This window comes from Rhagoletis zephyria, unplaced genomic scaffold, assembly GCF_001687245.7.
Source record: "Rhagoletis zephyria isolate East Lansing unplaced genomic scaffold, Rhagoletis_zephyria_1.1 Rzeph_scaffold_00347, whole genome shotgun sequence".
In the NCBI taxonomy this organism is placed as follows: Eukaryota; Metazoa; Arthropoda; class Insecta; order Diptera; family Tephritidae; genus Rhagoletis; species Rhagoletis zephyria.
The window spans coordinates 48,858-59,301 of NW_016157431.1; the positions used below are offsets into that span (position 1 = coordinate 48,858).

The 10,444-nt window shown below is 34.4% G+C and overlaps 1 protein-coding gene across 1 annotated transcript in view; it reads right to left on the minus strand.

The window, feature by feature from the left end:
* Positions 1 to 376: 376 nt before the first annotated feature.
* Positions 377 to 10,444, minus strand: part of LOC108359144 (uncharacterized) — a 252,193-nt gene continuing 242,125 nt past the window's right edge. Inside the window, exons 5-6 of the mRNA XM_017610843.1 lie at positions 1,407 to 1,542; positions 377 to 1,343 (exon numbers count right to left, since the gene is read on the minus strand). Of these exons, the coding sequence (XP_017466332.1) occupies positions 901 to 1,343; positions 1,407 to 1,542 (579 nt within the window). The 3' untranslated portion in view covers positions 377 to 900. The remainder of the gene's footprint in view (positions 1,344 to 1,406; positions 1,543 to 10,444) is intronic.

The following is a 10,444-nucleotide window of genomic DNA, read 5'->3' on the forward strand; positions in this document are numbered from 1 at the left end:
ATTACTCAATTGTTACGTTTAAAAGTTGGTCTTATTGCTCAACGAGAAATGAAATAAAGCAAATTTGTGTTATTTCACATTCAATTGGGAAATAACACAAATTTGCTTTAGTGCCGTTAGCCCATTAGATAATACTTATACATGTATATCGTCGTTTAAAGTACAAAACCGCGTATCGTCATTCTGCAAAACCACGTAACTGACATTGGCTGCCAAAAATTGGATTTTCTCACATAAACTCTTGGCTCAATCCTTATCCATTCGTCCTGAAATATACTAGCCAGAAATGCGAATGCTTTATAAAAAAGAGAACCATTTTGAAATATGAGTGTTTTTACGCTCTAGAAAATAATATCTACAACTTCACATACGCGGTGTTGCATTTTGCTGATACGCGGTTTTGCATTTTGTTGATACGCGGTTTTGCACTTTAAACGACGATATAATTGTTATACAACTTATTTTTTCGCATTGAAAATCTCATTTTCGCAAAGTAAACTATGAAAATTTGTGCCATTTGTGAAACCAGTTTTGCTTAATAAATATTCTAAGAAATCCTACAATTTTTTATTTCAAAAAACTAAAAAAAAATATTTTATTTGGAAAAACGACTTCATGAGCCGTTTACAGGATGCTTAGGACTACCTATTCCAATCACAACACATTATTTCGACATAATGAACATAAGTATGTAAATGTTTTAAACTAAAGCAATCTATTTAGCGATCGCATTTGAATATTATCCTTCGAATTTTTTTTAATTTAATTGAATTTTCATCTTTAAATTTTTTCTTAAAATTTGCCAATAGCACGGTCGCATACCTCAATTCGTTGTTTACACTCCGTACTTCCCAGCGTAGTTACCTTAGGTGCATAATTTTTTTAATTGGCAACGCCGCTTTAATATTTACGAAAATGAGAAGTAGGAAATGAGCGACGGCAATGGTGGCAAATGTCACCCAGGCGGATGCTGTTATTGTAGTCAACGCTGGATGAATTTCCGCATATAAATAAAAAAAATGTCAGCTCGTGCGCTCCTTTGAATTGCTGTTCCACGATTTCATTGATTTCCTTAAGATGCCATCTAGATGATCTATTTACGTAATAGCTTTTGCATGAAGCAATTCGTTTTTCAATTGATTGCTGTAGTTTTTTATGTTGCTGATATTGTTTGAAGATTCTTCGCCTTTGTTTGAAATTTTCATGCAGCCATTGTGTGGGCGTGGACAGCTGCTGCCACATGTGCAGCTGCTCAGGGTAACCGCTAGCAACGGCCACCGCCACCAGCAAAAGCAACAGCATACTAGGCGCATGCGCAACTAAATGTGAATCCGTCTTGCTGGCTGCATTTGGTTGAATGAAAAACGATAAGATTTTGGTAACAAATATTTCCCGGAGTGACATACCTTGCACAGGATCGGCACGCGAATTGCTGGCATAGGCGGTTTCGTGCGAATCTAAGGCGGGCGCTTTTTGCGATCGATCGCCCTCGACGGATTCTTCGTTGCTACGCCAATACAAGTTTGAAAGAGCAGCAATGCACTAGAATGGAAACAAAAAAGGTTATGAGCACAAATACCACTGATGTGTATATACATTAGGGTGATTCAAAATTGGAATTTTTTGAATTTCGACTGGGAACGTTCGGATTCTTGAAGATAATAGGGAAGACAAGTTCCTTCTAAAATTTCAGCTTATTTGAACAAGATTTAGAGGTCGCTCAACGCTGTTGTTTGTTTTCCGGAAGCTGCAGATTTAAAATGCATCTTTATAAAAAAACAGGTATATTTTCATCAAATCTTGTCGGATTTCGTTGAAGTTTCGTAGGTAGGTTCCCGAATATCAGTTTATTAGAACACAGTTTGTATTAGTTTGATAAATAAGTTTTAAATACATATATTAATTAGTTAGTAACTAAGCTTTGCCTTATAAAAAATGAACATTTGCAATATTTTTTTTTGTTCCTTAACCAGTGAGCACATGCTTAATATATTTAAGATCACATTATAATTCATACCAATAGTGGACCTCATCATTAAATATTACTAATCATCAAATAAAAAAATCACCAGATGAACATCACTCATACGCCATGCTGAATCCAAGTGTTTTCCTAGTCATTGCAAATATTAATAGTAAATAACAATATTTTGGCGCATGCACCTTTGCCAAGTGTTTGGCTGAGCTTCTGCTTCAATTTGTGGTGTGGGTCTTGATGTTGTGACAAAAACGCCGCGGACCTACAGCTTTACGCCGCCTCCGAACAGAAATGGCTTTTGTGAGAAGCTTTTTTAAGGCAGAAATACACACGGAGGCAGTGTTGGGAGTTAATCAATTAATTTTTCTATCATACCACTAATACCCAAAGAGCAAACAATGATTTCGATGAATTTTTCAAGAACCTGTGTTTATTTCAGATATAATAATGACATAAAACTATTTCACACGGTGCAAGTGTTTAATAACATCTTTTTTTTATCGCACTTGGAATAGTTTCTCGGTGCTTCCGAACTGTCAAAAACAATGTTTGTTTTTGCTCCTCACTTTTGGCATGCATGTTGTTGAAGCTTTGAGCGAGTGCCACTCCACGCTCTGCGGTATCGTTTCCAACTTTCAAATTCCTTAAAAGTGATTTTATCTGTGAAAATATATTTTCCACCGCTGCAAAATTTTTCACCCATCCAAAAGTTTTTAATTGTGTTGCTTCAATTGTTATTTGACATTTATTGAANGCTGCAGATTTAAAATGCATCTTTATAAAAAAACAGGTATATTTTCATCAAATCTTGTCGGATTTCGTTGAAGTTTCGTAGGTAGGTTCCCGAATATCAGTTTATTAGAACACAGTTTGTATTAGTTTGATAAATAAGTTTTAAATACATATATTAATTAGTTAGTAACTAAGCTTTGCCTTATAAAAAATGAACATTTGCAATATTTTTTTTTGTTCCTTAACCAGTGAGCACATGCTTAATATATTTAAGATCACATTATAATTCATACCAATAGTGGACCTCATCATTAAATATTACTAATCATCAAATAAAAAAATCACCAGATGAACATCACTCATACGCCATGCTGAATCCAAGTGTTTTCCTAGTCATTGCAAATATTAATAGTAAATAACAATATTTTGGCGCATGCACCTTTGCCAAGTGTTTGGCTGAGCTTCTGCTTCAATTTGTGGTGTGGGTCTTGATGTTGTGACAAAAACGCCGCGGACCTACAGCTTTACGCCGCCTCCGAACAGAAATGGCTTTTGTGAGAAGCTTTTTTAAGGCAGAAATACACACGGAGGCAGTGTTGGGAGTTAATCAATTAATTTTTCTATCATACCACTAATACCCAAAGAGCAAACAATGATTTCGATGAATTTTTCAAGAACCTGTGTTTATTTCAGATATAATAATGACATAAAACTATTTCACACGGTGCAAGTGTTTAATAACATCTTTTTTTTATCGCACTTGGAATAGTTTCTCGGTGCTTCCGAACTGTCAAAAACAATGTTTGTTTTTGCTCCTCACTTTTGGCATGCATGTTGTTGAAGCTTTGAGCGAGCGCCACTCCACGCTCTGCGGTATCGTTTCCAACTTTCAAATTCCTTAAAAGTGATTTTATCTGTGAAAATATATTTTCCACCGCTGCAAAATTTTTCACCCATCCAAAAGTTTTTAATTGTGTTGCTTCAATTGTTATTTGACATTTATTGAACAAGAAAACAAATTTAATAAAATTATGAAGTTTTATAGTACAACAAATATAGGGAACTCTTGTTTGTGCTAAAAATAATAATTTAGTGATAAAACGAATTGGAAACCGGACGTAAGTTTGTTGAAGTTTTTAATATAAAGTTCTAAAAAAATATATAACATTTTTTTTTTACTTTCCTGAAATAAAATGTTGAAAACTGGCCAACAAATGAGAATTATAATAAATAAAAATATAAGGAATTTAAAAGTTGTAAACGATACAGCAGAGCGTGGAGTTGCGCTCGCTCAAAGCTTCAACAACGTGCATGCCAAAAGTGAGGAGCAAAAAAAAGCATTGTTTTTGACAGTTCGGAAGCACCGAGAAACTATTCCAAGTGCGAGGAAAAAAGATGTTATTAAACACTTGCACCATGTGTAATAGTTTTATGTCATTATTATATCTGAAATAAACACAAGGGCTTGAAAAATTCATCGAAATCATTGTTTGCTCTTTGGGTATTAGCGGTATGATAGAAAAATTAATTGATTAACTCCCAACACTGCCTCCGTGTGTATTTCTGCCTTAAAAAAGCTTCTCGCAAAAGCCATTTCTGTTCGGAGGCGGCGTAAAGCTGTAGGTCCGTGGCCTTTTTGTCACAACATCAAGACCCACACCATAAATTGAAAGAGAAGCTTAGCCAAACACTTGACAAAGGTGCATGCGCCAAAATATTGTTATTATAATATTAATATTTGCAATGACGGGGAAAACACTTGGATTCAACATGGCGTATGAGTGATGTTTATCTGGTGATTTTTTTATTTGATGATTAGTAATATTTAATGATGAGGTCCACTATTGGTATGAATTGTAATATGATCTTAGATGTATTAAGCATATGCTCACTGGTTAAGGAACACAAAAAATTATTGCAAATATTCATTTTTTATAAGGCACAACTTAGTTACTTACTAATTAATATATGTATTTAAAACTAATTTATCAAACTAATATAAACTGTGTTCTAACAAACCGATATTTGGGAACCTACCTACGAAATTTCAACGAAACCCGACAAGATTTGATGAAAATGTACCTATTTTTTTATAAAGATGCATTTAAAATCTGCAGTTTCCGGCAAACAAACAACAGCGTTGAGCGACCTCTAAATCTTGTTCAAATAAGCTGAAATTTTAGAAAGAACTTGTCCTCCCTATTATTTTCAAGAATCCGAACGTTCCCAGTCGAAATTCAAAACAGTTTAAATTTTGAATCACCCTAATATACATACATACACTGAGTGAAAAAAACACGTTGTAATATTAAGAAAAATTTTACTAAAAATGTAGTAAAAATTAGTATTCTTTATTTGATTATCGTTTTAAAATGTTCGTATTTAAAAATAATACTTTCGCACCCGTGCTGTGGTGTTGATTCTAACTCGAGATTTGATGTCACATTTACATGTCTGGCTGTAGCTGAGTTCGCAAAGATGCTTGTTAATTTCAGAGGATCAGGGTTCAAATCCCATTGCAGGCAGCATGGAAATTAAATTTATTTATTTTGAGTTTTGAGTGAAGAGTAAATTGCTTCATTTTAATATAGGCGTATTTGAATTGAATATTTCCATACTAAATACTAAAATTTGTGTACCCAAATTTACTACGAATTGAGTTGATGCTCTTTCATATGCGTGTTTTTTTTTAATTTAGTAGATTTTTTTTTATTTTAAATTTTAATGTCTGGCTGTAGCTGAGTTCGCAAAGATGCTTGTTAATTTCAGAGGATCAGGGTTCAAATCCCATTGCAGGCAGCATGGAAATTAAATTTATTTATTTTGAGTTTTGAGTGAAGAGTAAATTGCTTCATTTTAATATAGGCGTATTTGAATTGAATATTTCCATACTAAATACTAAAATTTGTGTACCCAAATTTACTACGAATTGAGTTGATGCTCTTTCATATGCGTGTTTTTTTTTAATTTAGTAGATTTTTTTTTATTTTAAATTTTAATGTCTGGCTGTAGCTGAGTTCGCAAAGATGCTTGTTAATTTCAGAGGATCAGGGTTCAAATCCCATTGCAGGCAGCATGGAAATTAAATTTATTTATTTTTGTTAATTTTAATTATGAAAAAGCATCCGGGAAAAGCAAAACGCCATCCGCGAAGAGTAAATTGCTTCATTTTAATATAGGCGTATTTGAATTGAATATTTCCATACTAAATACTAAAATTTGTGTACCAAAATTTACCACGAATTGAGTTGATGCTCTTTCATATGCGTGTTTTTTTCAAAATTTAGCAGAATTTTATTTTTTTTTTAATTTTTTTTCGCAGTGTATAAATTTCAGACCTTTTACTTACATGTATTTAAATAAATTGAGTAGAGAGTCTAAAATTTTAGCAAACAGCAATGGGTAAGTTTTTAATCATACGGTCCAATGTTAATTGTTTAATGGTAAACAAAGTTGGGTGCGTGTTAAGGTGGCAAAATTTCTAAACTTTAAATACTCATCGTTAATGGATAACCGTAGCTAATTTTCTTTTCAGAGAGTAAATGACCAAGTTTTTTTATACTGAATCCCATTTGATAAATTGTATACTACAATTACATATGATACAAATATGTATGTATATAGCCTCAAAGGTTGGGTCGGTTTCTGCCATAACTGTGCCCTTTTTATACCCGAGTTCACTTGTGCACAAGGGTATATTAATTTTGTTCACATAACGGTTGTTTGTAACAGCCAAAACGAATCGAGATAGATATAGACAAATGTATACATAAATGCTCAGAATGAATAGAGAAATCGATTAAGCCATGTCTGTCTGTCCGTCCGTCTGTCCGTCTGTCCGTGTACACGATAACTCGAGCAAAAATTGAGATATCTCAACGAAATTCGGTATGTAGGTTTCCGTTAATCCAAGGTAGGTTGGTATTGAAAATGGGCGAAATCGGACTGTAACCACGCCCACTTCCCATATAACGGTAATTTCCAGAAATACGAAAACTGCGATATTTTAGTAAGTACGGAAGATTATTCACTCAAAATTGATATTAACAATAATTTTCAGACGAAAAATCTGAATATTATAAATTTTCGGAGAACGGGCGTAGCCACGCCCACTTATGGTTACATGTGTATATCTTGGTAACCGCTGCACCAATTTCTTCCAAACTTGGCACAGTTGTTGGCCTTGGTACAGCATAAAAAACCGTTCAAAATTTAAAAAATCGGACAATAACCACGCCCACATCCCATATAACGGTAATTTAGAGAAATACAAAATCTTCGATAAATCAGTAAATATTAAAGCTAATTTATTCAAAATTGATGCTTGCAACAATTCTTTACCAAGAAATATGTTTATGGTAAAATTTTGGAAAATGGGCGTGGCACCGCCCACTTATGATCACATATACATATGTATATCGGTAATCAATTTGTACCAAACTCGGTATTTTTATTGTGCTTGTCACATAAAAGCAAAACGTTGAAAATTATTGAAATCGGACTAAAATTACGGCCGCTTTTCATATAACGGTAAATTTCAGAAATGCTTGAAACTGCAATATTTCGAAATTTAAGGACGCTAATTTACTCAAAATTGATACACCCCGGCTTACCATCTAGCGGTAGCTTTCGGAAAGGTGAAAAAACATATATTTAATACTTGCGCCGGGTATTTAATGTTCGGCTCCACCCGAACTTAGACTTTCTTACTTGTTAATTAATAAGATAGTGGCTTGAGTATGCGCAGCGTTTACCTGCGCGACCGACTTCGAAATTTACAATACCCAAGCCAACCAGGGTTGTCGTTTTGGGCTTTTCCTACCAAACTTGGTAAGTTTATTTCTCGTTGGTAGGATGGTAGGACTTTGCTCATAAAACAGAAAACATCTCTGGTTTGTTGTACTGTGTCGCTTTGTCAGCACTGTGAGTAGGCTTGCTTTATTCTGTTTCTTGGATTGATCCAACTGTTTGCCAAATACCTTAAAAAACTCGTGGCTTACTGACATAGGCAGAATTTCACCAATTACCTTCGGCGATTCTCTGAACTCCGTATACGCTATAAAAAGTTGTATCCACTGGATATCTAAAGGGATATCAAGTGATTGAATTGATGGACGTAAAGGCAGGTTTATAAATCAAATGTTTTTCTTTGAAATGCAATGGCGAAGCGATAATAGATTCAACAATGACAAAGCTATTAAAATATTTTAAATGGCACGATTCAAATGCTTACTACATAACAAATGTACGTGTTTACAGAATATGTTCTTTTCTATCATACACGAAAATTAAAAAGAAAACAACTTATTGCTTCCAGTAAACCAGAGGATCTCAAAGCTTTTAGCCGCAACTCTAAGAAATTAATGACAAACACGCAGCGCGCAGATTTTTCCCCAGCCCGACGGCTTCTAGCAAGCACGGATCTTTGGCAAGCCTAACCGTGAGGCTTATTTTTACCTTAGTTATTTATGTACATACATATCAGGGATGTTGCGAATGTGGAATTTTAGACATCTGCGGATGCGAATGTGGATGCGGATGTTTAAACGCTAACATCCACGGATGCGGATGCCAATGCGGATGTCAAGTATTTTTATACCCGAGCGCACTTGTGCACAAGGGTATTATAAATTTGTTTACATAACGGTTGTTTGTAACAGGCAAAACAGGTTGTTTGCAATAGACAAATATATACATAAATGATCAGAATGAAAAGAGACATCGATTAAGAGGTGACTGTCTGTCCTTCCGTCCGTCCGTCTGCGCACACCATACCTCGAGTACAAATTAAGATATCTTAACGAAACTTGGTATGTGTACTTCTTTTGAGCGTTGGACGGATGGTATTGAAAATGGGCAAAATCGGAAGATAACCACGCCAACCTCTCATATAATGGAAGTTTTGAGAAATGCGAAAACTGCGATATTTTAGTAACTACCGAAGCTTATTCACTCAAAATTAATATTTACAATCAATTTTAGGCGAAAAATAAGAACATTATACATTTTTGGAAAATGGGCCACGCCCCCTTATGATTACATGTGTATATCTTGGGATCCGCTCCACCAATTTCTCCCAAACTTGGCACAGTTGTTGGCCTTCACAAAACACACCAAACGGCTTAAAATTTAGAAAATCGGATAATAATCATACCCACATCCCATATAACGGTAATTTAGAGAAATACGAAAACTTCTATAAATCAGTAAATACTGAAGCTAATTTATTCAAAATTGATTTTTGCAATAATTCGTTAGCAAAAAATATTCTTATAATAAAAGGTTGGAAAATGGGCGTGACCCCGCCCACTTATAACCACATATGTGTATCTCGGTAACCGCGATATCAATGTGTACCAAACTTGGTATGATTACACTGTGGAACAAATTCAGGTTAGCGAAAGTTAGGTCGATTCTGAGAGTGAGGGGTGAAAAAAGAGGCTAAATTAGANTACATAACGGTTGTTTGTAACAGGCAAAACAGGTTGTTTGCAATAGACAAATATATACATAAATGATCAGAATGAAAAGAGACATCGATTAAGAGGTGACTGTCTGTCCTTCCGTCCGTCCGTCTGCGCACACCATACCTCGAGTACAAATTAAGATATCTTAACGAAACTTGGTATGTGTACTTCTTTTGAGCGTTGGACGGATGGTATTGAAAATGGGCAAAATCGGAAGATAACCACGCCAACCTCTCATATAATGGAAGTTTTGAGAAATGCGAAAACTGCGATATTTTAGTAACTACCGAAGCTTATTCACTCAAAATTAATATTTACAATCAATTTTAGGCGAAAAATAAGAACATTATACATTTTTGGAAAATGGGCCACGCCCCCTTATGATTACATGTGTATATCTTGGGATCCGCTCCACCAATTTCTCCCAAACTTGGCACAGTTGTTGGCCTTCACAAAACACACCAAACGGCTTAAAATTTAGAAAATCGGATAATAATCATACCCACATCCCATATAACGGTAATTTAGAGAAATACGAAAACTTCTATAAATCAGTAAATACTGAAGCTAATTTATTCAAAATTGATTTTTGCAATAATTCGTTAGCAAAAAATATTCTTATAATAAAAGGTTGGAAAATGGGCGTGACCCCGCCCACTTATAACCACATATGTGTATCTCGGTAACCGCGATATCAATGTGTACCAAACTTGGTATGATTACACTGTGGAACAAATTCAGGTTAGCGAAAGTTAGGTCGATTCTGAGAGTGAGGGGTGAAAAAAGAGGCTAAATTAGAAGACCCTTATCGCGGCGTTTGTTTATGTTAGTTCGAATTTTTTTTTAATCGACCTTCGAACTTTGCAGTCAAATGCCGATTTTCAGCATATTGTTTATATGGTTTTTTGGCTATAACTCGTCGACTAATTGATATTTTTTCAATCTGTTAAAGCCAAATTATTGCTATACACCTGTGCAACAATTAAAATTAAAAAAAAATTGATTTAGAAAATTTTTGTAGTGCTTAGGAAGCAAAATGTTGGAAATTTTTTTCATGCTTTTTGAACATATTTTCCACAAAACTAAGTATTTTTTGCTTTCTGTTTGATCTATAATAAGCTTCTCAGTTTCTTAAATAAATTTCATTTGAAAAGAAAACAATCATAATACAAACCTTGCGTTTTCCAGCTTAATATTAATTTACTTCTCATTTCTTATGTACCAATTTTTTCAGTGTTGGTTTTGAAGAAACATTGAAAAAGAAATT